At 48.1% G+C, this 21,958-nt stretch overlaps 1 protein-coding gene across 1 annotated transcript in view; it reads left to right on the top strand.

Annotated features, from left to right (window-relative positions):
- The first annotated feature begins 685 nt into the window (after nucleotides 1-685).
- Nucleotides 686-21,958, top strand: part of LOC138350205 (collagen alpha-1(I) chain-like) — a 28,454-nt gene continuing 7,181 nt past the window's right edge. Inside the window, exon 1 of the mRNA XM_069300553.1 lies at nucleotides 686-2,784. Coding sequence (XP_069156654.1) covers nucleotides 686-2,784 — 2,099 coding nt within the window. The remainder of the gene's footprint in view (nucleotides 2,785-21,958) is intronic.

The raw sequence follows: 21,958 nt of genomic DNA, 5'->3' as shown, positions 1-21,958 counted from the left end.
AGGTTTGGTGTTCCTGGGGTTCATGAACGCTGAGGTTTGGTGTTCCTGGGGTTCATGAACGCATATTGAGAGAGTAGGAAGGGTCTCCTCTGAGAGCAGTGTCCACACCCTGGGCCAGGGGTCCGGACCTTAAGATTAATGTCTGGTCAGTTCTGTCAGCATCTCCAGACTACATTGACCTTACTCATGTTTCAGAGGTAAAGTATCTGTGTGTTAAGTTCACGGGATGAGTCATGTTTTGTTGTATGAGGGCGAGGCCCTCACTCAGGGCCTGGCGGACCCTGGCAGTGTTCCCGGCCACACGCGGGGGCCAGCCGGGGCCACCAGGGCCCTCACACAGGGCCTGGCGGACCCCGGCAGTGTTCCTGGCCACACGTGAGGGCCAGCCGGGGCCACCAGGGCCCCCACACAGGGCCTGGCGGACCCTGGCAGTGTTCCTGGCCACACGTGAGGGCCAGCCGGGGCCACCAGGGCCCTCACACAGGGCCTGGTGGACCCCGGCAGTGTTCCTGGCCACACGTGAGGGCCAGCCGGGGCCACCAGGGCCCCCACACAGGGCCTGGCGGACCCTGGCAGTGTTCCTGGCCACACGCGGGGGCCAGCCGGGGCCACCAGGGCCCTCACACAGGGCCTGGCGGACCCCGGCAGTGTTCCCGGCCAGACGCGGGGGCCAGCCGGGGCCACCATGGCCCTCACACAGGGCCTGGCGGACCCTGGCAGTGTTCCCGGCCACACGCAAGGGCCAGCCGGGGCCACCATGGCCCTCACACAGGGCCTGGCGGACCCTGGCAGTGTTCCCGGCCACACGCGAGGGCCAGCCGGGGCCACCATGGCCCTCACACAGGGCCTGGCGGACCCCGGCAGTGTTCCCGGCCACACACGGGGGCCAGCCGGGGCCACCATGGCCCTCACACAGGGCCTGGCGGACCCCGGCAGTGTTCCCGGCCACACGCGGGGGCCAGCCGGGGCCACCATGGCCCTCACACAGGGCCTGGCGGACCCCGGCAGTGTTCCCGGCCAGACGCGGGGGCCAGCCGGGGCCACCATGGCCCTCACACAGGGCCTGGCGGACCCTGGCAGTGTTCCCGGCCACACGCGGGGGCCAGCCGGGGCCACCAGGGCCCTCACACAGGGCCTGGCGGACCCCGGCAGTGTTCCCGGCCAGACGCGAGGGCCAGCCGGGGCCACCATGGCCCTCACACAGGGCCTGGCGGACCCCGGCAGTGTTCCCGGCCAGACGCGAGGGCCAGCCGGGGCCACCATGGCCCTCACACAGGGCCTGGCGGACCCCGGCAGTGTTCCTGGCCACATGCGGGGGCCAGCCGGGGCCACCATGGCCCTCACACAGGGCCTGGCGGACCCCGGCAGTGTTCCCGGCCAGACGCGGGGGCCAGCCGGGGCCACCATGGCCCTCACACAGGGCCTGGCGGACCCTGGCAGTGTTCCCGGCCACACGCGGGGGCCAGCCGGGGCCACCAGGGCCCTCACACAGGGCCTGGCGGACCCCGGCAGTGTTCCCGGCCAGACGCGAGGGCCAGCCGGGGCCACCATGGCCCTCACACAGGGCCTGGCGGACCCCGGCAGTGTTCCTGGCCACATGCGGGGGCCAGCCGGGGCCACCATGGCCCTCACACAGGGCCTGGCGGACCCCGGCAGTGTTCCCGGCCACACGCGAGGGCCAGCCGGGGCCACCATGGCCCTCACACAGGGCCTGGCGGACCCTGGCTGTGTTCCCGGCCACACGCGAGGGCCAGCCGGGGCCACCAGGGCCCTCACACAGGGCCTGGCGGACCCTGGCAGTGTTCCCGGCCACACGCGAGGGCCAGCCGGGGCCACCATGGCCCTCACACAGGGCCTGGCGGACCCCGGCAGTGTTCCCGGCCACACGCGAGGGCCAGCCGGGGCCACCAGGGTCCTCACACAGGGCCTGGCGGACCCCGGCAGTGTTCCCGGCCAGACGCGGGGGCCAGCCGGGGCCACCAGGGCCCTCACACAGGGCCTGGCGGACCCCGGCAGTGTTCCCGGCCAGACGCGGGGGCCAGCCGGGGCCACCAGGGCCCTCACACAGGGCCTGGCGGACCCTGGCAGTGTTCCTGGCCAGACGCGAGGGCCAGCCGGGGCCACCAGGGCCGTCACACAGGGCCTGGCGGACCCTGTCTGTGTTCCCGGCCACACGCGAGGGCCAGCCGGGGCCACCAGGGCCCTCACACAGGGCCTGGCGGACCCCGGCAGTGTTCCTGACCAGACGCGAGGGCCAGCCGGGGCCACCAGGGCCCTCACACAGGGCCTGGCGGACCCTGTCTGTGTTCCCGGCCACACGCGAGGGCCAGCCGGGACCACCAGGGCCCTCACACAGGGCCTGGCGGACCCTGGCTGTGTTCCCGGCCACACGCGGGGGCCAGCCGGGGCCACCATGGCCCTCACACAGGGCCTGGCGGACCCTGTCTGTGTTCCCGGCCACACGCGGGGGCCAGCCGGGGCCACCAGGGCCCTCACACAGGGCCTGGCGGACCCTGGCAGTGTTCCCGGCCACACGCGGGGGCCAGCCGGGGCCACCAGGGCCCTCACACAGGGCCTGGCGGACCCTGGCAGTGTTCCCAGCCACACGCGAGGGCCAGCCGAGGCCACCAGGGCCCTCACACAGGGCCTGGCGGACCCTGGCAGTGTTCCCGGCCACACGCGAGGGCCAGCCAGGGCCACCAGGGCCCTCACACAGGGCCTGGCGGACCCCGGCTGTGTTCCCGGCCACACGCGAGGGCCAGCCGGGAGCCCTCACATCAACACGTTGGTCGTCGATCGAATGGGAAGGTCAAGTCTACGCTTAATGTCCTCACTATGCTCAGTGTCAAGGTGGGGTACTGTGCCACTATGCTCAGTGTCAAGGTGGGGTACTGTGCCACTATGCTCAGTGTCAAGGTGGGGTACTGTGCCACTATGCTCAGTGTCAAGGTGGGGTACTGTGCCACTATGCTCAGTGTCAAGGTGGAGTACTGTGCCACTATGCTCAGTGTCAAGGTGGGGTACTGTGCCACTATGCTCAGTGTCAAGGTGGGGTACTGAGCCACTATGCTCAGTGTCAAGGTGGGGTACTGTGCCACTATGCTCAGTGTCAAGGTGGGGTACTGTGCCACTATGCTCAGTGTCAAGGTGGGGTACTGTGCCACTATGCTCAGTGTCAAGGTGGGGTACTGAGCCACTATGCTCAGTGTCAAGGTGGGGTACTGTGCCACTATGCTCAGTGTGAAGAGTAGAATGACTGCAGTGTAGGTCAACAGGTCCTAGTGAGGTAAAATTTATTTATTTATTTATATATATATATACAAGAAGGTACATTGGGATTGTGAGAATACATAGTATTTACAATCTTGTAAAGCCACTAGTACGCGCAGCGTTTCGGGCAGGTCCTTAATCTAGCAGATAATTTTAAGTAGGTAAATTCTAACAGAATTAATAAAATGATAACAGATACATTGTAAGAAAAAATGAGATGAGAGAGATTAGTAAGTATATTAAAGCACATTGGTATATTAAAACTCTAATTGATTACATTGACAGCTTGATTGGTAATTTAACAAGATTAATAGGCACCATACAGCAGATTGACAGCACATATAAGAAGACAGCAATGATCACAATGGTAAAGGTGTTCGGATTGGGTACATAAAGATTGGGAGATTGGGTAGCACTAGATAGAGTGCAATTTTAAAGCAACAAGAAATCAGAAATCATCAGTTGAAGAAGTTGGAGAACAAACAGCATTGTTTAAGAAAAGCAAGACATGGGTTGACATTTAGGGGGTAAGGTAGGTTACATGGAGTTATTTAAGTAGCATTTGGTTTTACTCCTAAACTGGTTGAGAGAGGTACAGCCTTTGACATGATTGGGAAGGTCATTCCACATTCTGGGTTCCTTGACTTGTAGAGCATTTTTAGTTTGGTTAAGTCGCACTCTTGGAATATCAAATAGGTGGGTACATGTTCAGTAATGTGAGCTACCCACTCACCCAACACACACCTACACCAGACACCCTGCTCAGCTCTGTGTACAGGGTGTGTACCTGACCTATCTTATCGCCTTGGAATGTTTTAATACCCCTGTGTGGCTGGCCGAGGAGGCTTGGGAGGTGGTGTAATTAACACAGCCTTCCGGATTTAATTGTGGGAGCTGTGTCAGATATACATACTCGGCAAGTGATGTTGGCACCCGGCCTTTGTGCTGGTGTGTGTGTGTGTGTGTGTAAGCTATTGATATCTGTCGTGAAGGTTGAGTGGTGGAGTAGCGAGGCGGTGATCGGCGGTGGTCGGCAGGCCCTTGTTTACTGGTAACTGTGGTAACCCTCCAGGCCAGTGTCACCCTCGGTGGTACTGCAACCCGTTCTCGCACTTGCCCTTTGTCAATATTGACTCATTTAATAAGTGCATATGTGACATACTAATTGATTATAAATATTTTTGTTTACCTTGAAAAGCTTCATAGAAAACACTGACCTCACCTAACCTTCTTAGTAGGTTATCTTGAGATGATTTCGGGGCTTTAGTGTCCCCGCGGCCCGGTCCTCGGCCAGGCCTCCACCCCCAGGAAGCAGCCCGTGACAGCTGACTAACTCCCAGGTCCCTATTTACTGCTATTTACTGCTAGGTAACAGGGGCATTCAGGGTGAAAGAAACTTTGCCTATTTGTTTCTGCCTCGTGCGTGAATCGAACCTGCGCCACAGAATTACGAGTCCTGCGCGCTATCCACCAGGACGAGGTAGTATGTTAAGATAAGCATCTTATTGCTTCGTAATTACAATTATTACTTAACCTATACCTATAATAGGTTAAGTAATAATTGTAATTAAGAAGCAATAAGATGTTTATCTTAACATACTAAGAAGGTTAGGTAAGGTCGGTGTTTTCTATGAAGCTTTTCAAGGTATACTAAAATATTCACAATAAATTAGTATGTAACATATGCACTTATTTAAAAGGTCAATACTGACTGTACGAAAGTGCGAGAACGGGTTGGGTACTGTGTGTGGCTCACCACTGTCGGAAAATCCGACACCATTTAATAATCATACAGATAATAACTGTATTACCAACAAGTTACCCATAGAAAACGTAACTTGTAGTGGAATTACCGTCTATAGAAAACGGGATATCATCACCACATACTATTATAATTCACCAGCTATTCTGCTGGGAATTGTTCTTAAATACATTAGTCTTTGGACTTTACCATCATAAAAACATCTTATATAAATTAACTTAATTATCAATATTAAAGTAGAGTAAATGTGACCCTTCTATCACGTTCTGAAATCTGGACAATGTAAGCCAGGCGTCAGAGTGGAGGAAGGAGGACAGCGATTGTTGTTTATATGAGACCAGAGGCTCACACGGGAGCAAATTCGGCTCCTGTTAAATTTACTTGGACGTAGTGTTATGGAACCCAAAGGTGTACCATTGTCAACACGCTGTCTACAAATACAAGTTAAGTGTCTATCCGAAACCCGTTTATCATTCATTTATGGCCATTAATGTCAGGATATAGGGTTAGCCGGTTAGAACGCGAAATCGCCTCATACTAAAGGTAATTAAGCCAGGTCTTTAATGTTCCATGTACTGTATAGTGTTTTCTCTGATATAGCTTGTCATATATAGGATTCTGGCTTCACAGCTAGCGCACTTTTGACAGGTCAAGACGAGGATGGAAGAGTTTGTGCACCAGTTACTGGGTGATATGGAAGCTACCTCAAAGAGGATAATTTGGTGTCTACACTCTAGTTATACCTGGTGGACTAACCTGCTGTACTATAAGAGAAGGAACCTCATCAATGTATGTAGCTATTACTGTAATTTGATTGGCTGCATATGTGTAATATAAACCCCCCCTAATGTGTAGAGGATCGATTTGTGAGATTAAGAGATTATTGCAGAAATACAGTCCACTTATCATTATACAAATTGCTATCGAAGTATATAAATTAACGTAAATATAAATTCATATAAATTAAATAAATATAAATCTCACAGGTCGGTTCCCACATTATTTGGTCATCTTCGAACCGGATGACGGATTATTTGATCCTTTGAACCCACATTTGGTCATCTTAGTACCGGATGAACCAGTTATCCAGTGGATTCATTAAATATACTAGTGCAGTGTTATTTAAACAAAGGCCAGCCAGTCAAAGACGGAAGCGTAGCCTCGAGGGAGCTCAGGAGCCTCCCTCAGCCGAGTTCAGCCTTAGTCAGCGGTTTCATGCACACCCACAGATTTGGTGGCGTGTTATTCTGTGAAATGACAGCGCTAATATAGAAACCAGCCAAATTAGTGACTGTGTCTTCGAGATTGTTCACGGATTTCGTGGTGTTACATTTCGCGAGAGATTATCTACGAATTTTGTGGAGTTTATTTCGCGAGGTCACTAATAATATTTAATACTTCTAGATAATATTAGAAGTTTCATAGAGGCTAATTAAGAGGCTATTATCAATAATTGTGTATATTATTTCTCCAAAATAGAGAATTATTTAATATATATTGCACTAGTGATCACAGTATAATATTTACTAATTGCCAACCCACAACAGGGTAGGATATGACTAGTTGAACTATTATTGCTCATCCTAGTCCCATTATTACCATAGTCAGTTGTACTATATTGAACAACCTAACACCATTAATGAATGGTCCAGACCCTATTTTGGGTGTAATTATTATCAACTCGAATTGAGTTGTATATATAATAATTTACTTATGGTCATTACACCTTTGAGTGATTAATTAGTGTCTCTACCATCCTAGGGTGATATAGAAGAGCTAACCTAAAGGTACTTCCAGTGACACTGGTTTATCACTCAAATCATTAGTGTGGATGATTGTATATATATAATGTGTATTAATTTTAAGTGCTAACCTCTAGTAGAGGTAGGATTATTGCCTAGTGAGTGCATTTTACCCTAGGCTACTATTAGTACTTGCTCACAATTTATGAGCCAGTGGTGCCCAATTAACAAGTCACCATGACTAATCCACAGAAAGCAAAGCGTGCTTTAATATCAAGCAAACGCCAACTAACAAGAGATCTCAACCAATATGAACAGTTGTTATATGAGCCTGTAATTAATTATCGTCGGTTGAAAATACCACTGTTACAGATTCAAACCCAATTGCATATATTGAAAGCAAATAGGAAATCTTACCAAAATCAGGTCCACGACGACGACATAGTAGTTGAAGATGTGGAACCATTCCTGTCTGACCTTGCACAATATGAAGAAGAAACTCAAGGCAGGTTGGAACATTTACACAGGATAATTGAATCAGAACAAATAGCAAGTACACCAAATAAAGTAGATAATGTTATGGATGATCTGGATCTTTTTGAGAATAAATGTAAAGCCAGATTAGATCCTTTAATCAACAAGGATAAAGCTTCACCCAGTAAAGCTTCACCCACTACAGCTTCACCCAATATTATACCACCAGAAATTAAGCAGTTCTCAGACAATTTATCCACAGTCTCTGTGGTTTCTGAAAACCCAATACCTGAGGCTACTAAGTTAACATGCCTCCAAACTAGAGGTGAAGCTGAACCAGTAGTAGAAAATGTAAATGAAAATAGCGACAGCACTAATTTCCCAGTCCAGCCTCCTAGGAATAATGCTGGCAATGAGAAAACTGTCATACATCTAGTACTACAATTGCTGGATTTACCTCAACCTGATCAGACTGCTGACTCATTACAATCCTTCAGCATGGAGTTTGAGTCACTACTAAGAATATTCAGTCTTAAGGTTGATATAACTACTAGTGAATGGATGACCAAAGTAGTCCTTCAACGAAAATTGTCCAGCGATATACTAGATGAATTATATGCACATCAACATAACACCATCCTGACAGTACAGGACATCACTGAAGGTTTACATTCCATCATAAACAAACGACGAGCAAATGAGGAAGTTAAAGCCTCTTGCAAGCCTTCAGAAATAGAAAATAAGAGTCAATTAAAGGGTAAAACAACTACCCTAAATAAACATCAGTCAATTACTCAAACATCAATTTGCAGAAAATCTGACAATGCAGCAGCAACCTCCAAGCCTACTGTTACTAGTTCACCCAAACCGGTAACCTCCAAACGTGCAGTAGGCTGGGGGACATGTATGTTCTGCAAAAAGAAACATTCAACATACTGTTGTGCTAATTATCCAACCAGAGACACTCGTATGGAGCGACTCCAGGAATTAGGGAGATGTGCAAGGTGTCTCAAGTCACACAACATAGACTATTGTGATACCCAATTCAACACCTGCAACAGGTGTAGAAGAGGTAGGCACCATGCAGCACTGTGCAAATATACGAAATTAACGTATTCAAGACCCAAGGTGGAAGATAGCATTCCCACCACAGTACAGTACTGCAAGGTGCAACAAACAAAGAGTGTCCAATCGGCAAAGTCTAAAGGTAATACGACTTTGCCTACTGCCCAAATTACCATCCTGAATAAGAGGGCCAAGGTCCATACCCGTGGGTTGTTTGACCAAGGATCCCAGAGAACATATATCACTAAAAGGCTGGCAGATGAATTACAATTAAGGCCTGTAGCCCAGATGTCATTCAACATCTCAGGGTTTGTAACAGATGCAGGACCTCAAGTCTACCAGGTGGTACAACCATCAGTACGCTTAGGCAGGTACGTCTGTCGAGTACAAGCCATTGTGGTGGACAAAATACCAGTAGACCTACAAGTTCAAGGTCTGAGAGCAACAGCCAAATTCCTGAGAAATAGAGGAATAAAATTGGCAGATAATATTAAGTCTGATCACCTCACCGACTTCGATCTCCTTGTAGGGACAGACTATTGTCATCGATTCATCGGTAACCCTACTAAATATCAGGGTATAACCATGTTAAACTCTGCAGGAGGTAAATTACTCTCAGGCCCAGTATCAAGCCTGAGGAGACCTATGCCTGCAGATAAACAATACCAGTAGAAATCTAAATTTGTCAGCTGATTATATTTCTCCAGTAGCATTATACTAAGGAGATTACAGCTGACTATAGTAACAGAGGTTGATGTTAGTATCATCATTTGAAGCTGAAGATGAGTTCATGAGGCCTCAGTGGCAAATCAGTGAACAGTAGCCTAAACCAGCTACAAGTCACTGCGACCAATGTCACTGAACCCACTGCAGTCTCAGAACCATACTTTACTTTAATGATGAGCTATTCAATCCTCTGAATCAATTAACTAAATTAAACCCTAATAAATCTGATGACTGATTTGATACATTTATTATTTAATCAAGATGTATTCCATGGGCCTCAGTGTTTATATATCAGTGACCAGTTACCTGAAGAAACTTCAAGTTATATCTAATGTCACTGATCTCACTGCAGTCCCTGAATCATACTTGACTGTAGTACTTGATCACATTCAGTCTTCTGGGTTAAATAATAAGTAATTAGGCTTGAATATTAGCCTTTCAAGAGTTGACAGGGAAATGAAATCGCATTAGACTTCTAACCCCTGCAACTCTAGTACGGGACATCCGTCCTGTACGAACAGACACACAAATGTGTGATTACTAACTACTAACATCAAATTAATCTAATAATTCGAAGGAGGAGTATCGGTGTTCGTCTGTTCTAATTAGGACTTCGACCCGTGAGCAGCCCCCTGGGGAATTATGTCGGAAAATCCGACACCATTTAATAATCATACAGATAATAACTGTATTACCAACAAGTTACCCATAGAAAACGTAACTTGTAGTGGAATTACCGTCTATAGAAAACGGGATATCATCACCACATACTATTATAATTCACCAGCTATTCTGCTGGGAATTGTTCTTAAATACATTAGTCTTTGGACTTTACCATCATAAAAACATCTTATATAAATTAACTTAATTATCAATATTAAAGTAGAGTAAATGTGACCCTTCTATCACGTTCTGAAATCTGGACAATGTAAGCCAGGCGTCAGAGTGGAGGAAGGAGGACAGCGATTGTTGTTTATATGAGACCAGAGGCTCACACGGGAGCAAATTCGGCTCCTGTTAAATTTACTTGGACGTAGTGTTATGGAACCCAAAGGTGTACCATTGTCAACACGCTGTCTACAAATACAAGTTAAGTGTCTATCCGAAACCCGTTTATCATTCATTTATGGCCATTAATGTCAGGATATAGGGTTAGCCGGTTAGAACGCGAAATCGCCTCATACTAAAGGTAATTAAGCCAGGTCTTTAATGTTCCATGTACTGTATAGTGTTTTCTCTGATATAGCTTGTCATATATAGGATTCTGGCTTCACAGCTAGCGCACTTTTGACAGGTCAAGACGAGGATGGAAGAGTTTGTGCACCAGTTACTGGGTGATATGGAAGCTACCTCAAAGAGGATAATTTGGTGTCTACACTCTAGTTATACCTGGTGGACTAACCTGCTGTACTATAAGAGAAGGAACCTCATCAATGTATGTAGCTATTACTGTAATTTGATTGGCTGCATATGTGTAATATAAACCCCCCCTAATGTGTAGAGGATCGATTTGTGAGATTAAGAGATTATTGCAGAAATACAGTCCACTTATCATTATACAAATTGCTATCGAAGTATATAAATTAACGTAAATATAAATTCATATAAATTAAATAAATATAAATCTCACAGGTCGGTTCCCACAACCACCACCACCACCTGGTGTGTGGCTCACCACCACCACCACCTGGTGTGTGGCTCACCACCACCACCTGGTGTGTGGCTCACCACCACCACCTGGTGTGTGTGGATCACCACCACCACCTGGTGTGTGTGGATCACCACCACCACCTGCTGTGTGTGGCTCACCACCACCACCTGGTGTGTGTGGCTCACCACCACCACCTGGTGTGTGTGGCTCACCACCACCACCTGCTGTGTGGCTCACCACCACCACCTGGTGTGTGGCTCACCACCACCTGGTGTGTGGCTCACCACCACCTGGTGTGTGGCTCACCACCACCTGGTGTGTGGCTCACCACCACCTGGTGTGTGGCTCACCACCTGGTGTGTGGCTCACCACCACCACCTGGTGTGTGGCTCACCACCACCACCTGGTGTGTGGCTCACCACCACCACCACCTGGTGTGTGGCTCACCACCACCACCTGGTATGTGGCTCACCACCACCACCTGCTGAGTGGCTCACCACCACCACCTGGTGTGTGGCTCACCACCACCACCTGGTGTGTGGCTCACCACCACCACCTGGTGTGTGGCTCACCACCACCTGGTGTGTGGCTCACCACCACCACCACCTGGTGTGTGGCTCACCACCACCACCACCTGGTGTGTGGCTCACCACCACCACCACCTGGTGTGTGGCTCACCACCACCACCACCTGGTGTGTGTGGCTCACCACCACCACCACCTGGTGTGTGGCTCACCACCACCACCACCTGGTGTGTGTGGCTCACCACCACCTGGTGTGTGTGGCTCACCACCACCTGGTGTGTGTGGCTCACCACCACCTGGTGTGTGGCTCACCACCACCTGGTGTGTGGCTCACCACCACCTGGTGTGTGGCTCACCACCACCTGGTGTGTGGCTCACCACCACCACCACCTGGTGTGTGGCTCACCACCACCACCACCTGGTGTGTGGCTCACCACCACCACCACCTGGTGTGTGGCTCACCACCACCACCACCTGGTGTGTGGCTCACCACCACCACCACCTGGTGTGTGGCTCACCACCACCACCACCTGGTGTGTGGCTCACCACCACCACCACCTGGTGTGTGGCTCACCACCACCACCACCTGGTGTGTGGCTCACCACCACCACCACCTGGTGTGTGGCTCACCACCACCACCACCTGGTGTGTGGCTCACCACCACCACCACCTGGTGTGTGGCTCACCACCACCACCACCTGGTGTGTGGCTCACCACCACCACCACCTGGTGTGTGGCTCACCACCACCACCACCTGGTGTGTGGCTCACCACCACCACCACCTGGTGTGTGGCTCACCACCACCACCACCTGGTGTGTGGCTCACCACCACCACCACCTGGTGTGTGGCTCACCACCACCACCACCTGGTGTGTGGCTCACCACCACCACCACCTGGTGTGTGGCTCACCACCACCACCACCTGGTGTGTGGCTCACCACCACCACCACCTGGTGTGTGGCTCACCACCACCACCACCTGGTGTGTGGCTCACCACCACCACCACCTGGTGTGTGGCTCACCACCACCACCACCTGGTGTGTGGCTCACCACCACCACCACCTGGTGTGTGGCTCACCACCACCACCACCTGGTGTGTGGCTCACCACCACCACCACCTGGTGTGTGGCTCACCACCACCACCACCTGGTGTGTGGCTCACCACCACCACCACCTGGTGTGTGGCTCACCACCACCACCACCTGGTGTGTGGCTCACCACCACCACCACCTGGTGTGTGGCTCACCACCACCACCACCTGGTGTGTGGCTCACCACCACCACCACCTGGTGTGTGGCTCACCACCACCACCACCTGGTGTGTGGCTCACCACCACCACCACCTGGTGTGTGGCTCACCACCACCACCACCTGGTGTGTGGCTCACCACCACCACCACCTGGTGTGTGGCTCACCACCACCACCACCTGGTGTGTGGCTCACCACTACCACCTGGTGTGTGGCTCACCACCACCACCACCTGGTGTGTGGCTCACCACCACCACCTGGTGTGTGGCTCACCACTACCACCTGGTGTGTGGCTCACCACCACCTGGTGTGTGGCTCACCACCACCACCTGGTGTGTGGCTCACCACTACCACCTGGTGTGTGGCTCATCACCACCACCACCTGGTGTGTGGCTCACCACCACCACCTGGTGTGTGGCTCACCACTACCACCTGGTGTGTGGCTCACCACCACCACCACCTGGTGTGTGGCTCACCACCTCCACCTGGTGTGTGGCTCACCACCACCACCTGGTGTGTGGCTCACCACCACCTGGTGTGTGGCTCACCACCACCACCACCTGGTGTGTGGCTCACCACCACCACCTGGTGTGTGGCTCACCACCACCACCTGGTGTGTGTGGCTCACCACCACCACCTGGTGTGTGTGGCTCACCACCACCACCTGGTGTGTGGCTCACCACCACCACCTGGTGTGTGTGGCTCACCACCACCACCTGGTGTGTGGCTCACCACCACCACCTGGTGTGTGGCTCACCACCACCACCTGGTGTGTGTGGCTCACCACCACCACCACCTGGTGTGTGGCTCACCACCACCACCACCTGGTGTGTGGCTCACCACCACCACCACCTGGTGTGTGGCTCACCACCACCACCACCTGGTGTGTGGCTCACCACCACCACCTGGTGTGTGGCTCACCACCACCACCTGGTGTGTGGCTCACCACCACCACCTGGTGTGTGGCTAGTAGTATAAACCCGGCCAAGTACGTGCATGGGAAAAAAACAAAATTGCACGTACTTGGCCTTGGTCGTAGTTTAGCACCCAAGAGGGACAGGAAGGAAGCGAGACAACCCAGGGCAAGCGCTCCTCTGAGCGCCACGGCACGAGGGCGACACCTACCGGGCATGGGCCCCAAAGGTCGGGCCCAAAGAACATAGGACCACTGCAACCTGTCCACGTAGGGGCGCCTCCAAGGGCGACGCCGGGCCGCTCGCAGGGGGCCCGGCCGGGCATGCACGTCCGAGCAGGGCGCGCCTGCATACCTCAAGACAGACAAACGTGCAGAAGGCACTAGGGAACTAAGGCGGCCCACACGGACCGCGGGGGGAAGGCGCCAACACACGCCAGACACTGGACAGTCCTGACTAAACTTTAACAGAAAATTTTTACATTACCTTAGAGTAGGATGATTAGGGCAGGGGGGCCCCTGCCGTATCGACAGACTGATGAATGCAGGACTGGTGCTGGTTCACGTGTCGTTGAGGCGCAGCGCGACGCAGTTTCGAGATATATAAATATCGAGAAATAAATATCTCTTTGATATCCCCAGGGTCAAACTTAATCTGTGTAAACACTCTATGCAAATTAAGGGACCAAGTCTATGGAACTCTCTCCCTAGTGAATTGAAAAGCTGTCAAACTTTTGCCTAAATAAACTAGCAGTCTCCGTGGTGTAGTGGTAAGACACTCGCCTGGCGTTCCGCGAGCGCTGTCATGGGTTCGTATCCTGGCCGGGGAGGATTTACTGGGCGCAATTCCTTAACTGTAGCCTCTGTTTAACGCAACAGTAAAATGTGTACTTGGATGAAAAAACGATTCTTCGCGGCGGGGATCGTATTCCAGGGACCATAGGATTAAGGACTTGCCCGAAACGCTACGTGTACTAGTGGCTGTACAAGAATGTAACAATTTCTGACCAGGGGGAGAAAGATACTGGCAGTATGGGGCGTTAAAGTTTATTGAAGATTAAATTCTGCAGAACATGTAAATATATAAAGTAAGTAATTGTATAAAGTTTATATTAAACACGGTTTATATTATAGACTTATAACAAAGTTGATATTATATTAAACTTAATATTGAACATGTAAATATATAAAGTTTTCAAATATAAATTAAGTAAATATATAACGTTTATATTAAAATATATAAAGTAAATATAAAGTAAGAATTAACAGTAACAATTCCAAGTCCGAGGACTAGATTTAACTTAAAAGGTACACCCGTAGTAAGTATGAGACCTTAGCCTATAGTGACATGGAAATTAATTCTGCAGAAACCTAAAGGTTAACTGGTACTAGAATTAAGGCCGAGTGCAAATGTGTAGTAATTATATAACACTAGGATATAACAGGCAGGACACAAAGAATAACTAATAAGTGAGAGACCACATAACACGTAATGTACCCGGCCAAGAGGCCGTAAAAGACCTAATGGATAAGGAGAAGGGGGGTGACTACAAGTAGGGCTTACTAGCACCTAGACTGGGCAAAGTATTAGCTGCGGACAGCGGGACACTTGGGGACCGGCGCTGCACCCCCCTTCCCACATGCAGTGGGGAGACAATCGGGACAACTGTGCAAAGCATGACGGGGGTACAAAAGCAGCCGCTTGCAAAGGGGGGGAGGGTGGGGTTTTGCGAGGGCAGCGGCGAGGGCAGGCGGAGTGAGGCAGAGCCCCATTGTGCGCCCGTATTTATACGGCCCCAAACTGCCCGCGCAACGCCGCGGGACGCGCTGCGCAATTGTTTCTTTCTCCCCCGCCAGAAACATCCCCGCTTACGACTCAAGCACTGACCATCTCTTGTATATATCTAAAAAAAAATTTAAAAACAAAACCAAATTGTACCCAATTTCATCTTCGTAGTTTCCTACACTGAGCTTTAAATTTGCTCTGTATCTAGTGTTACCCAATCTCCCAACCTTTATGTACTTAACCCAAACAACTTTATCATTGTGTTCATTGCTGTCTTCTTTTATGTGCTAGCCATATGCTGTATTGTGCCCACTAATTTTTGTTAAACTACCATTCAAGCTGTCATTGCAATCAATCTGAGCTACCAATGTGCTTTAATATACCTACAAATTTCTCTCATCTTTTATTGTTTTTTTCTTGCTTCGTAACTGTTATCATTTTTTTTTTTTATAAATTTTGCAAGTATTTACCTACTTAAAATTTTCTTAGATTAAGGACCTGCCCGAAACGCTGCGCGTACTAGTGGCTTTACAAGATTGTAATTACCATATTATGTATCCTCACAATCCCAATGTACCTTCTTGTATATATATATATATATATATATATATATATATATATATATATATAAATAAGTAAATAAATAAATAAATAAGATCAAATAAATAAATAAATAATAAATAAGATAAATAAATAATAAATAAATAAATAAGATCAAATAAATAAATAAATAAATCTCTCAACCAGTTTAAGATAAAAACTAAACACTACCTAATAAATTCCCTGTAACCTACCTCACTCCTCTATTGTCAACCCATGTCTGTTATTTTTTTTTTAATCAACACTGTTTGTCAACCTATTGTATTTGTGCTGCTTTTTCAGTCATGTTCCCCCTTTTTTTTTTATCTTTATTTGTATTTGTTCTCAACACTTTTTATTCTTTATGCTCAATTAGTATTAAGTTCTAGATATTAATGTTTTTCTTGCCCGAAACGCATTGCGTAATAGTGGTTTTAGGCATTGTATGTACTAGCTCTATATATCAATCCATTAATGTAACATCACTTGTATGTATGTACTGTGACGATAATCTCCTTCAAGAGATTGAGCCTGCTCTTCCCTCCACAATTACGTCGTTGAAATTATATAAAACTACTAGGGAAGAATGTCCAACAACGACAACAACATCTCCAAGGTTTGCCAGAGCGCAAAACGTTGCAGCCAGAGACACCTGTTCAGACTCAAACCGCCAAACTACCTGTTGATCGCTACCGGCTCCGCTGATTGGTCGCCGGTCTGGCTGCACCTGCACTCGCCCCCCCATACTACTTGATGTCTGGGGTCGCCACGACCTCAGACCTCAGAATATTCAGTGCTTTCGTGGTTATCACTCCTCCCGGCTAGACGTTAGCGTGTACTGAGAGAGGTGGTAGCTTAAAGCCAATATTCCAGCACCTTCCCTTTATTTTGTGTTGCACTTCTTGTTATTTTATCTTAACGTAACTTTTCATTGTGTCATTTAATTATTCTTATTATTTTGATTGATTGATTTTATTATACAAATTTGTTTGTCCATTTTTTCATGTTTTGATTTATTTAACGTAATTAAAATTTCATTGTTAAAATTTACTTGTGTTTTGTGTGTCTTCTCCTTACCTTACCACAGACGAAGTTCCAGTTTTTCTATTTTTTTTTTATAACTATGTGACGAGGCCATACCCCTAGCCTTAAACAGCCGAACACCAACGCGTTACCGTCACAAGTTATATGGGGGCCTGTCCGGGATGCTTCACTCAGGTACTGGTGCCAAGTGGTAATTTATGGTAAGCGTATTTAACTTTGTTAACGTAGCTTTACTATTTTTCATATTCAATTTCATTTTTTATAAGGTGCGGTGTATTGTGCATTAGGAGAGTAACATATAGTGAAGGTGAGACAACTTTGGATTACGTGGTGACTGTAGGCCGCAGTCATACTCTTAATTGGTCATCTCTCCCTCCGTGTTATTACTCGTGTTTACCATCTATGTCCCTTGAATATTTCTCATTTTGACAGATCATCATATTGGTACCCTGGTACTGTGGTCTGCCCCGGGTCAAGAGTACCCAATCTTCTGCAATCTGACTGTAGGAGGACAAAGAGGGCCATAGTTTCTCTAGCTCGAACTTTAGTTGCTGAATTGGGACCTCAGCAGCAGTTCTCGTCACCAGTTGACACCTCGCACCCCTACACGTCAGTCAGAGATGATGATACATACAACGGTAGGGAATTAGCTTACTTTTTCAGAGCACAAAAGTTCGCTAATTCTGTAAGTATCATATTAAATTCAGTAGGAAAAACTTGCTTTATGTCCTATAGAGACTTGGCAAGGCATGCCTACATCCTTGGACTACCAATTTTACTTTTGAGACAATTTACTGTTTCATTTGTTTTCGAAACTCTGTTTCATTTGTTAGTAGGATTTTCTTGCCCTTATCCTCTTACATGAGTACCGGGTATAAGATTTCCTGCGCCCTTGATTTAATTTAATCATTTAACATCTTTTACTTAACTTTAATTGTTAAAGATCTCGCAGGATAGGTACCAGTTGCCACGTTGTCCTGTTTCTGACATTCACTATTGAATATTCGTGTACCTTTATTTGCTAATTTCACCATGTTTCGTCTCCAAGCTTTCCGTACAAATCCAGCAGGTGAAATAGGGACTTTAAGTCGTGCCAAGAAGACTGAATTACAAACTCTTGCACATGAGTATCAACTAGAAGTTCCCTACCAAGCCAACAAAAATGACCTACACAACCTGTTGCTGGATTACTATTTAGAGCAAGGTAAGATAGACTCTGAAACTCATGAAACTTACTATATTTCAGAAAAAACTGATTTGGCAACGCTGAAACTCAAACTAGAGCTGGCCAAGATTGAACGTGAGCAGCAAAGAGAAGCAGCTGCCATACGAAGGGAAGAACAAGAACGAGAAATCACCCTCAGAGAACGCGAAGCTGCTTTGAGGAGAGAAGAACACGAACGTGGACTCACCCTCCAGGAACGGGAGGTTGCACTACTCCAGGAACGTGAACGAGTACAGCTTGAAACACTCCAGGAGCGGGAACGCGTACAGCTTGAAACCAAACAACGCGAGTTGGAGATGCAACGCGAGCATGACAAGCAACAAGCGACTCTGGCTCTAGAGTGTCGTCAACGCGAAATCGCCTTGGAAACTTCACACTTCACTCAGCGCCAGCAAGCTACTGCCAATCTTCCCGTCAGTTTTAATATATCACATGCAAGTAAGTTAATGCCATCCTTTGTAGAAGCAGAAGTTGATGTGTTCTTTACCACCTTTGAAACCCTTGCTAATCAACTCAGTTGGCCTGTCGACCAATGGGCCACACTTCTCAGAGTCCATCTTACAGGTAGAGCTGCAGTCACACTCAGTACTTTGGCGTCTGAGAATGACTACCACACTCTGAAACAAGCAGTGTTGGACGCCTACCTCCTCTCTACTGAAAGTTATAGAAGGAAATTCCGTGACCACCTGAAGGCAAGTACCACTACCTTCCTCGAGTTTGCTAACACGAAACGGAGGTATTTCATGAAATGGCTGGAAGCAGCACATGTCTCTACTTTTACAGAACTCGTCAACCTGATGCTTGTTGAAGAATTCTTGAGACGTGTGCCACCTCCTGTCCGCCTCTACTTAGCAGATAAAGAAGAAACCGACTACCTGAAGTGTGCTAAGTCGGCTGACACTTACAGCCTCATCCACCGGCTGACACCCGAACCATCCTCCAGTAAGAAGTCGTGGTACAGTTACGAGAAGGTGAGCCCCGATCAAGCTGGTTCACAACTGTACTGCAAGTATTGTAGACTCTATGGACATACCATAGACAAGTGTGGTAAGTCTCAATACAAGGGAACCACTGACCAACAAAGACCCAAACCAACTCCTCCTAAGTCCGGTAAGCCTGTGATGAATGTTGGTGTTGATGTTAATGATCTTTCTCTTTTCAGTAACCACCTGTATACTGGAACTGTCTCTGCCAACGGTTCAAATCCGGAGGGACGTTTTAAATTGAAGATCTTGAGGGACACAGCGGCTCTACAATCGATCATCTTGAAGTCGGCTGTGCCCAACATCGTCTACACCGGAGAAACCGTCTTCATCACTGACCTCACTGCTACCACTCCATACCCTCTCGCCAGAGTCCACCTGGATTGTCCCTACGTGAACGGGGAAGTCTAAGTCGCCGTCAGGGAAAAGCCTTTTCCCATGCCTGGAGTGCAACTTCTCCTAGGCAACGACTTGGCAGAAGACCTGCAACCGACCAACCTGATCGTCATGGACAAACCCCAGGTGTGTAACTCTGTGCCAATAAACCTTATTCTTGAGTATGTTCCAGCAGAGGTTCAAGAGAGTGATGAAGTTTCTCCTCCGGTTCTCGTGACCACCCGTGCACAAGCCGCACGTCCACAGCCAGCTGACTCTACTGCTACCGCTGTCCCTCAAGACCCTCAGAAACTACCCCCGCATCTGACCAAGTTGGAGTTCCGTAAGTTGCAGAGGGAAGATCTTACTTTAACACCATTGTTTTTCCAGGCTGAGACTCAACCCGACAGTATTCCTGGGTTCTTCCTAGAGAACGACTTGCTCTACCGCAGATATAGACCCAGTAAACTGAAGGAGGAGGACGATTGGGCCAACATCGAACAACTTGTGATTCCCACCAGCCTGCGGCCCACTATTCTACACCTGGCCCACGGAGCATTCTCCCACTACGGCTTCAACAAGACTTACCATGGGATTCGTCAAGACTACTACTGGCCAGGTATGGTAAATAACGTCAAACAGTACGTAAAACAGTGTCATACATGTCAGATAGCAGGCAAACCGAACGTCTCCATTCCCAGAGCACCACTGATTCCCATACAGGTGCCTGCGGAACCTTTCCACAGACTCATAATAGACTGTGTTGGTCCTTTACCTCGGACCAGTTCAGGTAACGCCTACATCCTAACCATCCTGTGTCCTACCACCAGATTTCCCATAGCAGTTCCAGTGAAGAACATCACGGCTGCTACGGTTATAAAACATCTATTGAAGATCTTCACTCAATACGGATTTCCCAGGGAGATTCAAAGTGACTGTGGTACCAACTTCACCAGTGATCTCTTCAAAAGGACACTGGAGGAGTTCAACATCAAACAGGTATTGTCCAGCCCCTATCATCCTGCTTCACAGGGTTCTCTTGAACGTAGTCATCAGACCATCAAAGCACTCTTGAAAAAGTTTTGTAGTGAAACCTCGAAGGATTGGGATAAGCAGCCTTACCTGAATAAACTACCTTACCTGAATAAACATATTTTATTTATTTTATTTATAAGAGGGCTGGTTGAAGGGAAAACAAGGCAAAAAAGGCAATTACAAAATATAAAAAGTAATAAAGTAAAAATAAACTTAATTATAATTTCTAAAAAAAAAGCTTAGTTAAGATCCTAAAAAAAATGTATGAATTAAAAAAAATAAAAATGAACTAGAATAATTAATTCCAATAGATGACCAATACAGACAAAATTACTTCGACTTATATTAATCACCTAAACTGAAGTTCACTATACTAAAGCAATTACTGTACACTATAGCAAATTTCTAAAGTTACACTATAACAAAACGAGGTAGATTACTTTGAGATACACAGGTACACTAAAACTAATGGTTTACACTAGAGAACACAGGCAATGCTAAAGTACAATGGAGCATGGGGGAGGCTGCGCAATCTAGGTAACAATGAAGTACAGGTTACCTAGCCTGCACTTGGTGACAAGGGGGTTAAAAGGAAGAGGCACAGGTGAAGGGGTTGTGTCAGGCCGGGCTCATGGCCTGACTAACTGATAGAGTCAGCCAGGTCAGTCAAACCACATACGATTAATCTATCAAATATGATTTGAGAGAGAGAATGCTCTGTGGTTACAGCATCGGTATTGCTTAAGGCGTTGAGCTTTGTTTTAAGACGAAGCTTGGGCTGATCTCTAGTTTGCTTCTTGGGTGGAAAGGAGGTAATCTTTCACAGAGCAGAAAGTGCCGTTGTTGTCTCTCCTGGTGCAAATCAGAAATCTGGTACACTCTGAGTTCAAATCCAGTTTTAGTTATCCACTTGAGCAGTGCTGACTTTCAATAAAGAAGTTCTGGAGGGCTTCTGTGCAAGGGTTAGGATGAGCTAGCCTAGCTAACCATTTTTATACTATTATGACAGTTAATTTCAGTAACACGATCCATAACGCTCAGAATATTAAGTTCCTTTCTCATGTTAAGTATCCTTGTGGTACGAGGGGACCCAAGATAATCCTCAAGGCTTCGTTCTGCAATTTTTTAAGCCCTCCAAGCTTTCTTTCAGGCACCAAAACAAGCAGAGGGGACAGCATAATCCAAACACAGCCGGATTTCGAAATCCAGCTCGATAAAATCATCAGAACAAATGAGGGACCTGTGACAAATCGCTGGCTTCCTGTCTTTTTCCAAGCCACAATAGAGAGATAGTGGCCCTCAGGTAAATTCAGATAAATAAAGCCACCACTATGCAAAGCGTTCCGGGCAAAACTTAGAATACATCAGCATATTTGAGATGATTTTCCCATGTGTTTTTCACACGTTTCCTTTTGCTTCTTTAAATCTGCTTTCATAATAAAATAGTTTAGCTCATCATATTCCTAAGTGTCGATGAGTATCTCTACTAATTAATTTATAACTGGGCGAATATATAATGGTCGGAGTGGTAATGGATGAGTGAATAATATAGTTATA

Source organism: Procambarus clarkii, chromosome 44 (assembly GCF_040958095.1).
Source record: "Procambarus clarkii isolate CNS0578487 chromosome 44, FALCON_Pclarkii_2.0, whole genome shotgun sequence".
In the NCBI taxonomy this organism is placed as follows: Eukaryota; Metazoa; Arthropoda; class Malacostraca; order Decapoda; family Cambaridae; genus Procambarus; species Procambarus clarkii.
This window is presented reverse-complemented; position numbering and strand designations above follow the sequence as displayed.